The following is a 20,886-nucleotide window of genomic DNA, read 5'->3' on the forward strand; positions in this document are numbered from 1 at the left end:
TAGGTACATTCCACAAGTTTCTCTGACCATGGATTATGTCACACAAATATGCCTATCACTAGTAACTCACTTAAAAAAAAAGTCTGCTCTCTTTTTCTTTCACTCCAGCTAAAATCGAGGTTTGTGTCATTTTTTAAAGATGCTTTGTTCTTTGTTTCTGTAGCAAAGCGCCTCAAAAGCATTTTCTTAATTTCTTCAAGTCCTTATCTTGCAAAGGAAGCTTTTAAATTTTTGTCTGTATGTATCCTGCAAAGCCATAATTTTAATGGTCCTTATCTTCGTTTAATATTGTATAGTTTACAAATTGCGATCACATACATATGATAGTTGTGTGTAGTCATATGGTTTTATTATATAGATCTGCATCTTCCCCTAGCTCTTTATTCCCTTTTCCCCAGCTTAAGTTTCATGGTGCACATATATATATATATATATATAATTATATTTATATAATTATCCATTGTATATATTCTTAATTTCATGTGCCCATCATTTATGTAGAATAGTACCTGGCACACAGTAAATGCTTGATAAATGTGCTGAAGAAGTAAGTAGATACAGATATCATTACTACCAATTTTAGATATGGGAACTGAGTCTACCACAGCTCATAGGTTCTCTGACTCCATGTTCATTGCTTTTTGTATCTTAGCACTTTTTTCTAAAACCTTATCTGATCATTTATTCTCATCTGATTATTCCTCTTCTGAATTACTGTGACAATTTGTGTTACTCTTAAAGCATTTACTACCATTTTTATCCTGTGCTGTGGTTACTGATACAATACCTCTCTCTTTTCTTGCCCTCTCCCAGTGCTTTATGAATGCTTTAAAAGTTAAGAGAGGTTCGCAAATTATTTCTTCCTGGATCTCATAGTATTTGAGCTTTTAAGTGAGTTTTTAATTTCTTTAAGCTGTTTAAATTTTTCTCTTAAAAAAGGCTAAAATAAAATTCAGGGCTTAAGGTCTTTCCTAAAATTTGTCTTTAACAACATGTAAACTGCTTATTTTTTTTGGAAACAGTAGATTTGCTTTACTATTTTTAGCATATAAGGTATCATAAAAAATACTGGTATCTTGTCTACTTTGTAAATTACAAAATACTTGAATGTGATTAAAAATAAATGTTTTCAAAAAAATAAATGTTTTCAAGTTTTTGGTAGGTTTTCCCTTTCCTTAGTGGATTTGTTCATTTGGGAATACTTTATTTCCTATTTTACTTTTCTAATGCCTTTTTTCTTTTTCACTTCTCCCAAGAAGGAGCCATATTGATTCACCATTAAAGGAACATAATGTGGTGTAGGATGGTTTTCATTTTTCTGTGAAGTAGGTTACAAAGTCACCAGCAGGAAAGAGAAGGGCAAAGATTTATCTTCATATTCTTTGGAGAAGAGGCTAAAATGAGGCAGCTAGAATTGTGGACTTTGTAGCTAATAAGAATCTCTGCCTTTTCCATGTGAACAGTGAGATAAATCAAGCTTGCTTTTACTGTAGCTACCACCCACAAAGCTGTGAAGAAGGCTGGTGATAGCAGATGGTATCCATACACAGTTTGATTTGTTTAGAAACCTACATAAAGAGCAGCATGTGTTTTGTTTTGTTTTGCCCTTAATTACTTAGGGCCAGGGAGATCAGTTTTCAAATAAAACAGTGATACAGCCAGGAGAAAAAAATTTATAAAGGAAGAAAACAGACAACTATATTTTTAATTGCATCATTTCAATTCCATAATATTTATTGAATCTCTGTTGTATATAAGGCTCTGTACTAGACATGGTAGGGGATGCAAAGAAGGGTGAGTTAAGTATTACAAAATAAATTCAGTTGAATAAACATGTCATTAGTGCCTCCTCTGTGCCCCTAAAGTAATGGGAATACAGAAATTAGGACCATTTCTATCCTCAATGAGCTTACATTAATAATGTGGAAAATGAAGTAAATGAATAGTTTCAGTTCTGCACAGCAGATACTGTGATATATGTGTGTCAAGATGTAGAAGCTCTGAAGAAAGGGTGCCTAATTCAGCCTGGAAGGAGAATGAGGGAAGGCTTCCTGGTGGAGGTCAAACCCTCATGTACATCCCTCATTGAGTCTTAAAGGATGAATAGGTGCTGGCCAGGTAAAAATGAGCAGGGAGGAAGGATCAAGGCAGAAGGAAGAGCATGAGATAAGCAAAGGCTCAGAGACAAGAAACATCATAGCTGTTTGGGAGAGTTCCATATACTGCTGATATATCTGAAGGGTAACATCTTGCAGGAGATAAGATTATAGTGCCAGATAATGGTAGAGTTTGGGGTTTATTCTACATGTCATGTTTCTTCAGACCTGTAGACTCTCTGTGACAGCATCCCTTAGAATATTTGCAGACATACAAGTCTAAATCTACCCCAAGATGTGGAACATTAACCTATAACATGATTTTTTTGCTCAAGAGTTGGAATTTGCCCTGTAAGGCTAATGTAGAATGCTCTGTTTTGAACAAATATTTCTTTTTAAAAAAAATGTTATTTATTTATTTATGAGAGACAGAGAGAGAGAGAGAGAGAGAGAGGTGAGATGTAGTTCAGAGGGAGAAGCAGGCTCCCCCCAAGGAGCCCAACGCAGGACTCGATCCTGGACCCCGGGATCATTCGGAAGATTCAGATCTTCGGCCTGAGCCGAAGGCAGACGCTCCACCTCTGAGCCACCCAGGCATCCCTTGAACAAATATTTCTTATATGATATACTTTGTTGGGTTTATACAAACACAGTATTTATGAGAGTTTGTGCCTTACATAGTTGTTATGAGGAGGTTCCCAAAGGAAGAACTATAGGTACAAAGAGTTGCTTATAAAATAAATATAGAGGATCTCTATACTATATAAAAAGAGATAGAACATTCCAAACAAAAGTAATTTGAAAGCCTAATTCTTGACTACATCTGTAAGGATATATCTGTCTAATACCAATTCAGGGTAAGAATTCCCAGAGACCTCTCACTCATTGCTCAGCCCCCAGCCTTTGAGGTGTGTGTGTATGTGTGTGTGTAAAATTTGGGAGAAAGCAAGGAATATGGAAATGGAAAAGCAGAATAATAGAGGGAACGTATAAATGTTCCATATATCTCTTTTACCATATAGGAATTAGAAAGTAAAAGAAGACTACAAAAACAGGCTGCCACTAGCCAAAGTGCTACAGAAGTTCGGTTGAATAGAGCTCTAGAAGAGGCAGAAAAGTACAAATTGGAGTTAAGTAAATCAAGGCAAAATAACAAGGTATGGAAAAATTGAATAGTTTTGGTAATGATCACCTTTGGTAACTTTTTTCGCAAGAGTCAAAAATAATAGTTTTTAAATTTTAATTCTTAATGTTATGTGAACATTTCTGTTTTCAGAAGCACATTCATTATTGTTATGTGATTTTCAACAAATCTTTATTGTGTGCCCATGTTATATGCCAGACATTTTTCTAATCTCTGGGTACAAATGGTAGGAAAGAGTCTCTTTTGTATCTCAAATCCATTTCCTTCTCTTCTTTACTCACTTTTCTAATATAATGCAAAGGGCTACTTTATAGGGCAGTGGTTCTCAAACTTGAGCATGTATCAGAATTATCAGGAAGGCTGGTTAAGACAGATTGCTGGGCCCCACACCCAGAGTTTCAGATTTAGTAGGTCTAGGGTGAGGCCTGTTTTAAACTAGTTTTAATAAGCAGTTTTAACAAGTTCCCTGGTGATGCTGATGCCACTGGTTCTGAGACAACATTTTGATAATCACTGTTGTATCCCAGTATCTAGCCAATGATTGGTATAGAATTAACGCTCAATGCCTGAAATAACTGTTGAATAAATGAAGGCTCAAATATCGTTGTGTATGAAAACTGTTTGCATACTCTATAAATTTTGACTAATTCGATTTTGGTTCTATGTCAACCTAAAAGTGATGCTCCATTGGAATCTCTCCCTTTGGATAATACTGAATAATTTACACATAACAGAGGCTTGATGAAGTTAGGAGCCACCTTTGTTACATACACAGATGATACATTTCCAATAAACTAACAGCACTTAATAGGACATAAAACTAGACTGAACTTGATAAATCCTCCAACATATTTAACAGAGGCAAAATGTGACCGTGACTACAGAGTTTTGAGATCTCTTCTGTGAGATAGTTTGTACTGTGTAATCAGACTGTGTTCATGTTCAAGAGCCATCGATGATGGTATGTTGGAGATTTATTAACAGAAGTTATTAAATGAATGAGGAAGTCATCTTTATAACTTGCCAATAATTAGCATGCTATTGGAATATTATTTCCAATTTGGTTCACTCTGGAGGGATTTTGAAGAAAATAAAATGGAATAACCATGTATATGTCAGGATTTGCTAATTCTTAGTTGTTGATGTTTTAGCACAATTAGAGAAGTAGAAGGAAAAACTTGTTTCCATGACAGCAATAATCCTATTGAGCCATTTTGCAAATTGACATACCAAGTCCTCATTAATTAGTTTAAAACCATCAACACTGTAAAAGCAAGTATGTTCAAAACAAATTTCTGATCCAAAGTCTGCATTATGGGTGATCAGTTTAAATGCAGTAGGAGAACATTTTGTAACTATTTGCTATCAAGTAGACATTTTGAAATCAGAGTTCTTAGATGTAACTTATTTTAGATTTCTGAAAAAATATGTGTATGAGTCTTAAGTTTCTGATTTTTTTCAATTATTTTGCTTCATTTCTAACTTGTCTTTTTTTAAAAAATATTTTATTTATTTATTCATGAAAGATAGAGGCAGAGGGAGAAGCAGGCTCCATGCAGGGAGCCCGATGTGGGACTTGATCCCAGGACTCCAGGATCACGCTCTGGGCCGAAGGCCAGGTGCTAAACTGCTGAGCCACCCAGGAGTCCCCTAACTTTGTCTTTGAAGGACATTTTGGGCTTATGCTGTTTAGTTTTTCCTTGTAGTCTAGTCTATATGTAAGTTTTTTTTGTGAGGAGGTATATTCCATTTTAATTCTTTGTACCTTGCTTCTCATTCTAATTAGACATATGATTAGGTAGATAATTAAAATTATTCAGGTCTGTATGTTTAAGAAATAGTAAGGTTTCCATAAAATAGAACAAGATTGACTCCTAGTCATGAAAAAGTTAAAGATTTATTTAAAAAAAATAATATATTCTGCACAGAGGTTAGGAAACGAATCTGGCCTTAGAGTAAGAGTAACTTTTGAAATGAAGAGTCAGTCAAGTTAAATCAGATGCTGCATGAGTGCAGGGACCCCGATTGTCTCATTCTGCTGTGTCTCAGTGCCTGGAACATAGTAATTGCCTCTGAAATATACTATAGGAAGGAATGAGGAAAGACAACTTTGTGATGGTTTAATTGGAATTCTTAAAAACAGAGCATTTGATTAGATTGTTTGCTTATAGTCCATTTAAAATATGTCCTCAGGGATCCCTGGGTGGCTCAGTGGTTTAGTGCCTGCCTTCGGCCCAGGGCGTGATCCTGGAGACCCGGGATCAAGTCCCACATCGGGCTCCCTGCATGGAGCCTGCTTCTCCCTCTGCCTGTGTCTCTGCCTCTCTCTCTCTCTGTGTGTCTATTGTGAATAAATAAATAAAATCTTAATAAAATAAAAAAAAATGTCACCAAGTCCATGTTATTTCATTTAGGAACAGATAATTTCAAATTCTTTATTAATTCATTTAGAAATATTTACAAAGGCCTTCTAGGTACCTGCCAGACCTTTCCTAGAGACTGGAGATACAAAGGTGATAAAAATAAATAAATAAATGTGATCCCTGTAATCATATACTCCCTGTAGTGGAGAAGCTGTGTGTTATTTAGACAATTCATCAAGCAAAACTGAGGTGCAACTGTGATTTGAGCAGGTAACCAGGTAAAGGCATGCTTTTTTAAAAAAATGTAATTCTGAGTTAAGATCTGAATAATATTAACAAGTTATATGCTAGGAAGAGATTATGGACAAAGGGAATCCTATGTATAAAATGGCTCTGTGGTAGGAAAAAAAACTAGGTCATGAAAGTCAGGGATGGAAGTGAAGAGAATGTTGTGAAGTGAGGCCTCAAGCAGGTAGAGGCCAAACCATCTAGATCCTTCAGGCTGTGTTAATATTTGGGGTTTTATCCAAATATAGTACAACGCCACTGCATGGTTATTTTGAACAAGGTAAGGGGAGACTATGAAGTGATCATATGTGTGCCTGGAAAGTATTTTTGTTTATTGTGTGAGAATTCATTGGAAGGAGGCAATGAATTCTGGCTAAAGAGTAGCAGTGTGAGAGATGGAGGCAATGAACTCAGGTTAAGAGGAGCAGTATGAGAGATGATGAAGTAGTGTGGACTAGACTGATAGTGGTGGAAATGGAGAGAAGTATCAAAATACATTGAAGAGAGAAAAATTACTAGGACTTGGTGATGGGTAGAGATGGAATTGTGAAAAAGGGAAGCTTTTGAGAGGATGTTTTGACTTTTAGTTTTCAGAACTGGATAGATAGTGCCATTCCCTGGAGTAGGTTTGGGAAAGATTTTAGAACATCTTGAGATTCATCCCATTGTTGCATGTGACAGTAGTTCACTTTTAATAATTTTACACATGGTATAAATATAACAAACAATACCCTCTATTGATGGACTTAGGGTTGTTTCCAGTTTTCACTATTACAAATAAAGCTGCCATGAATATTCACATATATGTCTTTGTGTAGACATGTGTTTTCATTTCTCTTGGGTAAATACCTAGAATTAATAAACATCTGGGTTTTATTATAGATGTACGTTCAACTGCCAAACTGGTTTCCAAAATGGTTTTACCAATATATATTCTTAACAGCAGTATATAAAAGTTTTAGCTGTTCCATGTCATGACCAACATTTGACATAGTCAGGCTTTTACATTTTACTGTTCTAGTGGGTGACTAACAGTATGTAATTGTGGTTTAGTTTGCATATTCCTAATGACCAGTGAATAATACAAACATCTTCATATGCTATCTTGAGATTTTATATTTTCCCCAGTTTTATTGAGATATAATTGACATACAGCATTATTAAGTTTAAGGTGTATAGCATAATGATTTGATTTATATATTGTGAAATGATTACCACAGTAAGTTCATTTAATATCCATCATCTCACAGAGATACAAAAAATAAGAAAAGCTTTTTTCCTGGTGATGAGAATTCTTAGGATCTATTCTCTTAACAACTTTCAAATATACCATACAACAGCTAACTATAGTTATCATGTTGTATATACATTACATCTCTAGTGTTTTATTATAACTGGAAGTTTGTGCCTTTTGACCACCTTCCTCCAATCTCCCCTCCTGCCTCCCACCACTCCCTACATCTGTTAACCATAAATCTGATCTGTTTTTCTTTGCATTTTTAAAAAGAGTTTTTAAGTATAAGTATGATCACACAATATTTGTCTTTTCTTGTCTGACTTACTTAGCATTATGCCCTCTTGGTCCATACATGTTCTTATGAATGGCAGGATTTCTCTTATTTATTCCTCTTTGTATAAATTGTATCACAATTTCTTTTTTTTTTTTTTTAATAAATTTTTATTTATTATGATAGTCTCACAGAGAGAGAGAGAGGCAGAGACACAGGCAGAGGGAGAAGCAGGCTCCATGCACCGGGAGCCCGACGTGGGATTCGATCCCGGGTCTCCAGGATCACGCCCTGGGCCAAAGGCAGGCGCCAAACCGCTGCGCCACCCAGGGATCCCTGTATCACAATTTCTCTATCCATTCATGCATTGATGGACGTTTAGGTTGTTTCCATGTCTTGGCTATTGTAAATAATGCTGCCGTGAATATGGCATTGCAGATATCTCTTTGATGTAGTATTTTCATATCGTTTGGATATATTCACAGAAGTGGAATTGCTGGATTGCATGGTAGTTGTATTTTAAATTTTTTGAGGAACCTCTAAACTGTTTTCTATAGTGGTTTTACCAATGTACAATCCCACTAACATTGCACAATGTTCCCTTTCCTCCACATCCTCTCCATCATTTGTTGTCTCTTGCTTTTTGATGATAGCTATTCAGATTGAATGCAATTCCTATCAACATTCTATCAAGATTGAAGATACTGTTTTATTTCCCCTTTGATTTCTTCTTTGACCTGTTGGTTGTTCAGGAGAGTCTAGATACCTTCTTTGGTGAAGTATTGGTAAAAAGTTTTTTACTCTTAATAATATTTAATGAAGTTTAATTTATAGAAGTTATAAATCAGCATAAAAATTGTAGTTAGTACAGAGCATTTCTGTAATCTTCAAACACAGTTTCCTCTGAAACTAACATCTACATTAGTATGGTACATTTACTATAGCTAATGAATGAATCAATAACGTTATTCACTAAAGAGCATACTTTATTCAGATTTCCTTAGTTTTTAATCTCTTTGGTTCATTTTTAAAAATTGAGTTGACTTATTATAAATGAGCTATAAGTTTTTATGTATTCTAACTACATGTCTTTTGTCAGATATATGCTTTGCAAGTGTCTTATCCCTTTTATTTTTGTAACACTTCTTTTGAAGAGTGAACTTTTATTTTTATTTATTTATTTTTTAAAGCTTTATTTTTTTTTTTTTTAATTTATGATAGTCACACAGAGAGAGAGAGAGAGAGAGGCAGAGACACAGGCAGAGGGAGAAGCAGGCTCCATGCCGGGAGCCTGACGTGGGATTCGATCCTGGGTCTCCAGGATCGCGCCCTGGTCCAAAGGCAGGCACTAAACCGCTGCGCCACCCAGGGATCCCGAAGAGTGAACTTTTAAATTTTGATGTAGTCTAATCTGTTTTTTCTTTTATAATGTGCTTCTTGTGGCCTATTTAAGAATTCTTTGCTAAATCTAAGGTCACGACGATTTGCTCCTATGTATTCTTCTAGAAGTTGTGTAGCTTGAGCTTTTAGGTGAATTTTTGTTTATAAGGGTCAAGGTTCATTTCATTATTGGTATATATGGAGCACTCTTTGTTGAGAAGATTATCCTTTACCATTGAATTGCCCTGACACTTTTGTTGAAAATTAGTTGCCCACATATGTGTGCTACTATTTCTAGAATCTCTCTTCTGTTCGATTGATCTCCGTGTCTGTCTTTATGCTAATAGCACACTGTCTTGATTATTACATCTTTATAATAAAATCTTGAAAGCATGTAGTATGATTTTGTTCTTTTCAGAAATTGCTTTGGCTGTTTTAGGTCCTGTGCATTTCCATATAAACCTTAGAATTACCTTGCCTATTTCTACAAAAAGTTTTTTTGGAGTTTTCATTGGAGTTGCACTAAATCTGTAGATCAATTTGGGGAAAAGTGGCCTCTTAACAATACTGTGTTTTTCACATCATGAATAGAGCATATCTATTTTGTAAGCCTTCTTCATTTTCTCTAGGCAATATTTTTGTAGTTTTCAGCCTACAGGTCTTATACATTTTTCCCCCACAGTTAGCCCTTAGTATTTAATCTCTCTTCATGTTACTATAAATTTTTAAAATTTCAATTCCCAATCATGTGTTGCTAGAATAGAGAGATGCAGTTTACTTTCATATATTCAATTTGTATCTTGAAACTTTGCTAAAGTCTAGAATTTTTTTCTTCTAGAATCCTTAGTATTTTTTTTAAGATTTTATTTATTCATGAGACACACAGAGAGGCAGAGACATAGGCAGAGGAAGAAGCAGGCTCTCTGCAGGGAGCCTGATGCAGGACTCAATCCCAGGACCCTGGGATCATGACCTGAGCCAAAGGCAGATGCTCAACCACTGAGCCACCAGGCGCCCTGAATCCTTAGAATTCTACACAGGCCAAGGGTAGGCATAGTTTTTCTATAAAGGGCCAGCTAATAACTATTTTAGGTTTTGCGGGCTGATATGGTCCCTGTGGCATATTCTTCACCAGATTTCTTTTTTCTTTTCTTTTCTTTTTTTTCTTTTCTTTTTTTTCTTCTTTTCTTTTCTTTTCTTTTCTTTTCTTTTCTTTTCTTTCTTTTCTTTTCTTCTTTTTGTTTATTTAGCCTTGTCAAAATAAAATCATCCTTAGTTCATGTGAAAATATTTTGAATTTCAAATTCAATTTCTTTAACAGATACAAAAGTATTCTATATAGAGGCTATCTGTATCTTACTGTGTGATTTGGGTGTTTTTCAAGGAATCTCTCCATTTTATCTATGTTGTCAAATTTATTATGGTTTCAGGTCTCACATTTTTTTTAAAATGTTACTCCCTTATTGTCCTTTAAATAACTGTCTAATCTATAGTGATGTTCCTCCACATTATCATAGGTTTCCTTTTTTTCCCTCATTCTTAATATTGGTTATTTGTATCCTCTTTTCCTGCTCAGTCTTACTAGAGCCTTAATAAATCTGCTTTCATTGTTTTTCCTCAGTTTTCTCTTTTATTGATTTCTGCTCTTTGTTATTTCCTTCTCTTAATTGGGTTCAGTTTGTTCTTTTCTGGTTTATTGAAATGGAAGCAGACCTGTTGATTTGAAACCTTTCTTTTCTAATATAAGCATTTAACATTATAAATTTCCTCTATGCATTCTTTCAGCTAAACTTTGATTTGTCACATTTTCATTTTCAGAATACCTTCTAATTTTCCTCTGATTTCTTTATTATGAGCTATTTAGTAGCTTGTCATTTCATTTACAAATATTTGGGAATTTTTCCAGATACCTTTCTTAATGATTTCTAACTTAATCCCATAGTGGGCATACCATGCCTTTGTTCTTGTTTTGTTTTGTTTTAAATTCAAGCCTAGTTAACATACAGGGTTATATTAGTTACAAGTATACAATATAGTGATTGGACAGTTCTATACATTACTCTGTGCTCATCATGAAAAGTATACTTTTAAATCCCCATCACCTATTTAACCCATTGCCCTACTCAACTCCCCTTTGGTAACCATCATTTCTTTTTTGTTAACTCTTGATTTGTCTCTCTCTCTTTTTCTCAATCACTCCTTCTTTTGCTGTGCTCATTTATTTTCTTAATTTCCACATGAGTGAAATCATACAGTAGTTTTCTTTCTCTGGCTGACTTATTTCATTTAGCATTATACTCCCTTAGTTCTATCCATGATGTTGCAAGTGGCAAGATTCCATTCATTTTTATGGCTGAATAATATTTCATTTTGTATTGGATATACACCACTCCTTTATCCATTTATCAGTTGATGGACACTTGGGCTGTTTCTGTATTTTGTTATTTTAAATAATGCTACGATAAAGAGAGATAAACATATATTTTTTTGAATATGATTTTTTTTAATTACTCTTGATATTCTTTGGGTAAACACTGAGTAGTGGAATTACTAGATCATATGGTATTTCTATTTTTGAATTTTTTCAGGAAACTTCATACTATTTTCCACAGTGGCTGCACCAGTTTTCATTCTCACCAACAATGCACAAGGATTCCTTTTTCACCACATCCTTGTCAACACTTGCTTCTTGTGTTTTTTTTATTTTAGCCATTCTGGCACGTATAAGGTGATACCTCTTGCGGTTTTGATTTGCATTTCATGGATGCCCATCTATATGTCTACTCTGGAGAAAATTCTATTCATGCTTTTACTCATTTTTAATTGGATTATTTGTTTTGGGGGGGTGTTGTAGAAGTTCTTTATATATTTTGGATGCTAACCCTTTATGGGATATGTCTTTTGCAAATATCTTCTCCCATTCAGTAGGTTGCATTTTAGTTTTGTTGATTATTTCCTTCACTGTGCAAAAGCTTTTTGTTTTGATGTAGTCCCAATAGTTTATTTTTGCTTTTATTTCCTTTGTCTCAGGAGTCATATCTTGAAAAATGTTGCGACAGCTAAAGTCAGAGTTACTGCCTATGCTCTCTTTTAAGGTTTTTATGGTTTCAGGTCTCACATTTAGACATTTATCCATTTTGAATTTATTTTTGTGTATGGTGTAAGAAAGGGGTCCACTTTCATTCTTTTGCATGTAGCTGTCCAGTTTTCCCAACTTGGCTTGTTAAAGAGACCATCTTTTTCCCATTGCATATTGTTTCTTCCTTTGTTAAAGATTAATTGACCATGTAATTGTGGGTTTATTTCTGGGCTCTCTATTCTGTTCTGTTGATCTTTGTGTTATTTTTGTGTCAGTACCATTCTGTTTTGATTACTATAGCTTTGTAGTATGACTTGAAGTCTGCAATTAGGATACCTTTAGATTTCTTTTTTTTAAAGATTTTCTTTACTTATTCATGAGAGACGCAAAGAGAGGCAGAGAGAGAAGCAGGCTCCCTACAGGAAGCCTGATGTGGGACTCGATCCCAGAACCCTGGGATCATAACCTAAGCCAAAGGCAGATGCTCAACCACTTAGCCACTCAGGTACCCCTAGATTTATTTTTCTTTTTCAGGATTACTTTGGCTATTTGGGGTCTTTTGAGGTTCCATACAAATTTTAGGATTGTTTGTTCTAGTTCTGTGAAAAATGCTGGTGGTATTATTTTTTTAAGATTTATTTATTTATTTATTTGAGAGCGAGAGGTGAGGGTGGAGCAGTGGGAAAGAATCTCAAGCAGACTCCTCATTGAGTGCTGATCACAAAGTGGGGATTGATCTTACAATCCCGAGCCAAAATCAAGAGTCGATGCTTAACCAACTGAGCTACCTAGGTGCCCCTGCTGGCTGTATTTTGATAGGGATTGCATTAAAACTGTAGATTGCTTTGGTAGTATGGACATTTTAACAGTTGTTCTTGCAATCCATGAACATGGAATGTCTTTCCATTTCTTTGTGTTGTCTTCAATTATTTTCATCAATGTTACACAGTTTTCAGAGTACAGATCTTTCACATAGTGAAAGTTTTACTTCTTTACTACCAATGTGGATGCCTTTTGTTTCTTTCTGTTCGATTGCTGTGGCTAGGACTTCCGATTCTATAGTGAATAAGAGTGATGGGAGTAGACATCCTTGTCTTGTTCCTGACTTTAAGGTAAAGCTCTCAGTTTTGCACCATTGAATATGATGTACGCTGTGAGATTTCATAGAAGGCCTTTATTATGTTTAGGTAAACCTACTTTGTTGATGGTTTTTTGTGTTGTTGGGTTTTTTAAAATCATGAATGGATACACTTTATCAAATGCTTTTTTTTCTGCATCTATTGAAATGACTATTATGGTTTGTATTCTTTCTCTTAGTAATGTGATCTATCATGTTGATTGATTTATGAATGCTGAATCACCTTGGCATCCCAGGGATAAATCCCACTTGATTGTGATGAATGATTTTTTCAAATGTACTGTTGGATTTCATTTGCTAATATTTTCTTGAGGATTTCTGCATATATGTTCATCAGAGAGATTGGCTTATAGTTTTATTTTTGTTGTATCTTTATCTGGTGTTGGTATCAGAGTAATGCTGCTCTTATAGAATAAATTTGGAAGTTTCCCTTCCTCTTCTATTTGTTGGAATAGTTTGAGAAGAATAGGTATTATTAACTCTTTTTAAAATATTTGGTAGAATTTTCCTGTGAAGCTTTCTGGTCCTGGACTTGTGTTTGTTAGGATCTTTTTGATTACTTATGCAATTTCATTGCTGGTAATTAGTTTATTCAAAATTTCTATTTCTTCAGTTTTGGTAGGTTATGTGTTTCTAGGAACTTATCAATTTCTTTCAGGTTGTCGCATATAATAATTCTTTATATTTATGTGGTGTTTGTAGTCATTTCTCTTTTGTGGTTTTATTTGAGTCCTCTCCCCTGCCCCTCACTTTTTTTCTTGGGTCTTGCTAGAGGTTTATCAATTTTGTTGAGCTTTTCAAAGAACCAGCTCCTGGTGTCATTGATCTGTTCTATTGTTTTTATAGTTTCTATATCACTTATTTCTGCTATAAGCTTTATTATTTCCTTCCTTCTGCTGGTTTTGGGTTTTGTTTTTTCTTTTTCTAACTCCTTTAGGTGTAAGATTAGGTGGTTTGAGATTTTTCTTGTTTCTTGAGGTAGACCTGTGTTGCTATAAACTTCTCTTTTAGAACTGCTTTTGCTACATCCCAAAGATTTTGCACTGTTGTGTTTTCATTTTCACTTATTTACATGTAATTTTTTATTTCTTCTTTGATATCTTGGTTCACCCATTAATTTTTTAGTAGCATGTTATTTAGCCTCCATGTATTTGTGCTCCTCCCAGATTTTTTTCTTGTGTTTGATTTCTAGTTTCATAGCACCATAGTCAGAAAAGATACATGGTATGACTTCAGTATTTTTTAATCTGTTGAGACTTGTTTTGTGGCCTAAATGTCTGCTCTGGAGAGTGTTTCATATGTGCTTGAAAAGAATCCCTATTCTGCTATTTTAGGATGTTCTGAATATATCTGTTAAGTCCATTTGGTCCATTGTATCATTTAAAGCCACTCTTTCCTTGTTGATTTTGTTTAGATGATCTGATCTGTCCATTGATAGAAGTGGGGTGTTAAAGTCCCCTACTATTATTGCATTACTATCCATTAGTTCCTTTATGTTTTACTGTTTTATGTATTTGGGTGCTTTCATGTTGGGTATATAAGCATTTACAATTGTATCTACTTATTGGATTGTCCCCTTTATTATTTTATATAGTCCTTCTTTGTCTTGTTACAGTGTTTTAAAATCTATTTTGTCCAATATAAGTACTGTTACCCCATCTTTCTTTTGACATCCACTTGCACAATAAATGTTTCTCCATCCCGTCATTTTCAATCTGCAGGTGTCTTTAGGTCTAAAGTAAGTCTTTTGTAGGCAGCATATAGATGGGTTTTGTTTTCTCATCCATTCTGTCATCCTCTGTTTCAGTTGGAGCATTTAGTCCATTTACAGAGTAATTATTGATAGATAAGTATTTAATATTTTGTTACTTGTTTTGTGGTTGTTATTGTAGTTTTTCTGATTCTTGACTTGCTCTCTTCCGTGGTTTGCTAACTTTCTTTAGTGATATACTTGGATTCATTTTTCTTTATTCTTTGCATATTTATTACTGATTTTTGATTTATGATTACCATTAGGTGTGTATATAACAGTCTATATGAAGTTGATGGTTGCTTAAGTTTGAATCCATTTTTTTCTCCTACCTTGTTTTAGGTTTATGATGTCATATTTTATATCCTTTTATGTTGTGAATCCCTTGAGTATTTTTATAGATATACTTATTTTTACTGCTTTTGTGTTTCCTATTTTTCATACTCTCACTGATCGTCTTTACTTTCCACTCAAAGAGTCCCCTTGAATATTTCTTGTAGGGCTTATTTAGTGCTTATGAACTCCATTAGTTTTTGTCTGAGAAAAAAAAATTAAGATTTTATTTATTCATGGAGACACATAGAGAGAGGCAGAGACATAGGCAGAGGGAGAAGCAGGCTCCCTGCAGGGAGCCTGATGCAGGACTGGATCCCAGAACCCTGGGATCATGCCCTGAGCCAAAGGCAGATGCTCAGCCACTGACCCACCCATGTGCCCCTGTCTAAGAAACTCTTCTTCTCTCCTTCTATTCTGAATGATAACCTTACTGGATTGAATATTCTTCACTGCAGGTTTTTCCCTTTCAGCACTTTGAATGTGTCATGCCATTTTCTTCTGGCCTGCTAAATTTCTGTTGAAAAATCTGCTGATAGCCTTATGGGCTTTCCCCTTATATGTAACTCTTTTCTCTTGCTTCTTTTGAGTTTCTTTTCTTTCTCACTACATTTTGCCATTTTAATTTCTATGTCTTGGTATGGACCTCTTTGAGTCGATTTTGTTGGGCAATATCTGTGCTTCCAGGATCTGGATATCTGTTTCCTTCTCCAGATTAGGGAAGTTTTCAGCTGTTATGTCTTCACTTAAATATTCTGCTCTCTTTTCTCTTTTCTTCTTCTGAATCCCTATAATGTGAATATAATATATTAAATGTGGTGGAGTCACTGAATTCCCTAAGTCTATTCTCATTTTACATAATTCTTTTCTCATTTGCTCAGCTTACTTTCTGTTACTCTGTCTTCCAGATCATTAATTTGTTCCTCTCTTTCCTCTAGCCTATTATTTATTCCATCAAGTATATTTTTAGTTTCAATTATTTTTTCTTTATCTCTGATCAGTTCTTTTTTTAAAATGTCTGTGTTAAGGATCCCACTAATGTCTTTTACTCTTCTCAAGTCCAGTGAGTATGTTTATGATCATTACTAAATTCTCTGTCAGGCATATTTATCTCTGTTTCTCTTAGGTGTCTTGCTAAGATTTTGTCCTGTTCTTTCATATGGGACATATTCCTCTGTCTCCTAATTTTGCCTAACTCTCTTTATTCCTGTGTGTTGGGAAAGTCAGCTACCTCTGTTGTGCCAAAACGTAGTGGGCAGGGGGTGTAGGGGGTGTATTTTTAGCAAAGTGGTGCTGGTCCTCCAGGGGATGGAGCTGTTGGGAAGACCAGGCATCTGGGGTGCTCTGCAGGTTGCACAGGAGCAGGCAAGTGAGGGGTGCAGTTTTACCAATGTGTGCATGTCATCCGTAGGAGGTTGGGAGATGCAGTATTGGCAAAGATTGCACTATTCTCAGGGAGGGGACCTACAATTAAGGGACTGAAGCAGTTGTGTTTGGAGGCAGTAGGGCATGGTCTAAGCCAGTTAGGTAGTGAATGCAGATGCTGAGCTGGTTCCCATAGGTGATCATATGATTATGCTTGGGGGCAGGAGAGGGAAATGGAGGCTGCCAGCTCCTTTGTTCCTAGAGAAGTTCCTCAGGGAACTCCGAAGTTAGTAACTAACTTTCCCAGATGTTTTTCTTTTCGTTTTATGGATTTTATTTGAGAGAGCAACCTAGAGAGAGAGAGAGCACACAAATGGAGGGAGGGACAGAGGTGGAGGGAGAAGCAGACTCCCTGCTAAGCAGGGAGCCTGATGCAGGGCTTGATTCCAGGACTCCAGGATTGTGACCTGAGCCAAAGTCAGATGCTTAATCAGCTGAGCTACCTAGGTGCCTCCAGATGTTTTTTCAAACTGCTGCTTTAAGCTGTGTCTCTGGGGCTGTTTTTTGTGCTGACTCTTTAAGGGTGGGGACTCCGCTTCCTATTGTCCTCTGGGATCTCCCATAGCTGGGCCTGCTGATTTTTAAAGTTCCAGGCTTTTAGTATCACTGGCTGTAAGAACTCTTGAAATTTGACCCCTCTGATTTTCAGTCAAATGCCATGGGGCTTTGTCTTCCCTCTGCAGGCTCCCCAGTGTAATAGTCTGTTTCTCACCCCTTTCCACACCTACGGCTTCCTCTCTCTGGTGGCCAGACTTGTGGGGTTTAGCTGCCAACTGCATATCTACCCTTCCCACTCTCTTTGATGTGGCCTTTTCTCTACATTTAGTTGTGGAGTTTGTTCTTCCAGTTTTCAGGTCATTTTCTGGGTTATCTGCACTGATGTGTTACCTAGTTGTATCTCAGGACAAGGTTAATTTAGGGACCTCCTACGCGGTCTTCCCTGAGCATTTGTTCTTATTTGAATCATTGTAAATTTATAGAGCTTTGTTTTATGGCCTGGAATGTGATTTAAATTGGCATATGTTCCCTGTCTCCTTGTAAAGAATGTATATTCTGTGTTTACTGGGAGGAGTATTCAGTAAGTGTCAATTATGTCAAGTTGCTTGATAGCGTATTCAAGTCTTCTGTATCTTTACATATTTTAGTTACTTGTTCTGTCAGTGATTGAGAAGGGGTACTGATCTCCAAACAGAATTGTGGATTATTTTCCCTTTTTCAGTTTTGGCAGTTTTTGCATCATGTACTTTGGAGGACTAGTGGTAGATACATTAAAATATAAGATTGTTATGTCCTCATAATGAGTTGAACCCTTTATTATTGTGATACAATTTATATTCCTCATAATTGTCTTTGTTGTGATATACTCTTAGATATTAAGTAACTGCAGCTTTTTTTTAAGGTTTGTTTCTTTAATGTAGTCTCCATGCCCAATGAGGGGCTTAAACTCATGACCCTGAGATTAAGAGTCACGTCGCGTGCCCTACCAACTAAGCCAGCCAGACACCCACTTTAGTTTTCTTTTAATTAGTGATAGCATTAGAATATCTTTTTCCATCCTTTTACTTATAACTCCTTTGTATCTTATATAGGCAGCATACAGTTGAGTACTTTTTACTTATTCATTCATTTGTTCAATGTCACAGTCTCTGACTTTTCAATGGAATGTTTAGAATTACATTTAATGTGATTATTAATATGGTTGGGTTTAATTTTGTTCTTGTTTTTTATTCCTAATTTTGTTTCTTTCCCTTCTTTCTCTCCTTTTGAATATTCTTTTAATGATTCCATTTTATCTCCTGTATTGTCTCAACTTTTCTTTTTTTTTTTGTCTCAACTTTTCTATGAACATTTTAGTATTTATCATACACTTTAACTTACCATTGTCTGTCTTCCAGTAATATTACAGCACTTTTTGAATAACGTAAGAACCTTTTAGTAGTGTACTTTCATTTACTCTCGTACCATTTTTGCTATTGTTATATATTTTACTTATACACAAACTCCACACTACATCATTACCTTTTGCCTTAAAGAATTACCTTTTAAAATTAAAAATTAGGGGATCCCTGGGTGATGCAGTGGTTTAGTGCCTGCCTTTGGCCCAGGGCGTGATCCTGGAGACCAGGGATCGAGTCCCACGTCGGGCTCCCTGCATGGAGCCTGCTTCTCCCTCTGCCTGTGTGTCTCTGCCTCTCTCTCTCTCTCTCTCTCTCTGTGTCTATCATGAATAAATAAAATAAAATCTTTAAAAATAAATAAATAAAATTAAATTAAAAATTAATTTTGAAAAAATTTAAAAATTAATTTTGGTATAGTACATATAAAAATACCCTTTTATGTTTTAAGTATACAGTTCATGGTATTACATATATGCACACTATTACGCAGCCAGACTCCAGAACTTTTTTTTCATCTTGCAAAAACTGAAACTGTGTTCATTAAACAGCAATTCCCCATTCCCCTTTCCATCACCCTGACAACCACAATTCTAATTTCTATCTTTGATTTTGACCACTCTATATGGTCGTTTACGTCACATAAATGGTTCATACAGTGTTTCTCTTTTTGTGACTGATTTATTTCACATAGCATAATGTCTTCAAGTTTCATCCATGTTGTACCATGTGTCAAAATTTCATTCCTTTTAAAGGCTTAGTAATAATCCACTGTGTGTGTGTGTGTGTGTGTGTGTGTGTGCGTGCGTGTGTATACAAACCAGCCACATTTTGTTTATCCACTAGTCTGTGGATAAATACTTGGGTTGCTCCCACCTTTTGGCTATTACAAATAATCCTGCTATGAACATGAGTGTACAATTAATTATTTTAAGACCCTGCATTCAATTATTTTGGATATATGTCCAGATGTGGAATTACTGGATCATATGGTAAATCTTTCATTTTTTAAGAAACAACCATATTGCTTTTTTAAGAAACAACCATATTGCTTTTCCATACAGCTGCATCATTTTGCATCCTCACCATTGATGCATGAGGATTCCAACTTTTTTTTTTTTAAGATTTTATTTATTCATGAGAGATACACACAGGGAGGCAGAGACATAGCCAGCGAGAAGCAGGCTCCCTCTTGGGAGACTGATGCAGGACGCAATCCCAGGACCCTGGGATCATGACCTGAGCCAAAGGCACACATGCAACCACTTAGCCCCCAGGTTCTCAGGGTACCAATTTCTCTGTATCCTCATCAGCACTTGTTTGTTGTTTCTTTTGCTTTTGGTTTTATTTTATGGTAGTCATCCTAATGTTTATTAGGTGGTTCTCTCATTGTGATTTTGGTTTGCATTTCCCTAATGAGTGGTGATGCTGACCACCTTTTTATGTGCTTGTTAGTCATTTATATATCTTCTTTGGAGAAAGGTCTAAAAAATACGCAAAGGACTCATTGACTGTGCTCTTTTAATGATTTGGAGTTCTTTACATATTCTGGATTTTAACTCCTTATCAGATACATGATTCTCAAATATCTGCAAACCATTCTATAGGTTGCCTTTCACTCTGTTGATTTTGTCCTTTGATGTAGTCCAGTTTATTTTTTCTTCTGTACTGTTGGTGTTCTATCTAAGAAATCCTAACCAAATCCAATATCATGTACCATGTCCTCTGTTTTCTTCTAACAGTTTCATAATTTTAGGATTACATTTAGATGTCTAAACTAACTAAATTTGAGTTAATTTTTATATATGGCATAATATAGGGGTATAAGTTCATTATTTTGCTTGGGGATATCAAGTTTCCTAGCACTGTTTATTAGAGAAGATGTCGTTTTCCAGGCTTGACACCCTTGTCCATAATCATTTGTTCTTATGTACGTAGGTTTATTTCTGGGTTCTCTATTCCATTGGTCTATATGTCTTTTATGAAGGTATCATATTGTTTTTGATTCTTGTAGCGTTGTCATAAATTTTGAAATCTGGAAGTATGAGACCTCCAACTTTGTTATTCATTTTCAGAATTGTTTGGCTATTTGTGATCTTTTGAGATTCCCTATGAATATTAGGATGGATCTTTCTATTTCTGTAAGAAACACAATTGGTATTTTGATAGAGATTATATTTAAACTGTATCTTTGGGGTAGTATTGGCATCATAACTATTAAATCTTTCCAATCCACGCACACAGAATTTCTGTCCATTTATTTGTGTCTAAATTCTTTCAGCAGTGTTTTGAAATTTTCTGTGTAGAAGTCTTTCACCTCCTTGGCTATGTTTATTCCTAAGTATTTTGTTCTTTTTGATGGTTATTAATTTTTAGGAATGTTCGTTATTAATATATAAAATATAGGTGATTTTTGTGTATTGATTCTGTATCTTGCTGCTTTACCAAATGAAGTTATTCTTAGTTTTTTTATGGAATCTTTCGGGT

At 35.3% G+C, this 20,886-nt stretch overlaps 1 protein-coding gene across 11 annotated transcripts in view; it reads left to right on the forward strand.

Moving 5' to 3' along the window:
• The window catches only part of TEX9 (testis expressed 9), a 196,674-nt gene that overhangs the window by 170,589 nt on the left and 5,199 nt on the right, over window positions 1–20,886 (forward strand). For 9 of the 11 annotated variants that reach the window (XR_012022597.1, XM_072808736.1, XM_072808734.1 and 6 more), the window contains one exon: window positions 3,119–3,253. The exons of the other annotated variants lie outside the window; for them this stretch is intronic. Coding sequence is in view for 8 of the 9 variants with exons in the window: in XM_072808736.1 (XP_072664837.1) it covers window positions 3,119–3,253 (135 nt within the window). In the remaining variant the exon portion in view is untranslated. The remainder of the gene's footprint in view (window positions 1–3,118; window positions 3,254–20,886) is intronic. 11 annotated transcript variants of the gene reach the window in all.

The sequence above is a fragment of the Canis lupus genome, chromosome 32 (assembly GCF_048164855.1).
Source record: "Canis lupus baileyi chromosome 32, mCanLup2.hap1, whole genome shotgun sequence".
Taxonomy (NCBI): domain Eukaryota; kingdom Metazoa; phylum Chordata; class Mammalia; order Carnivora; family Canidae; genus Canis; species Canis lupus.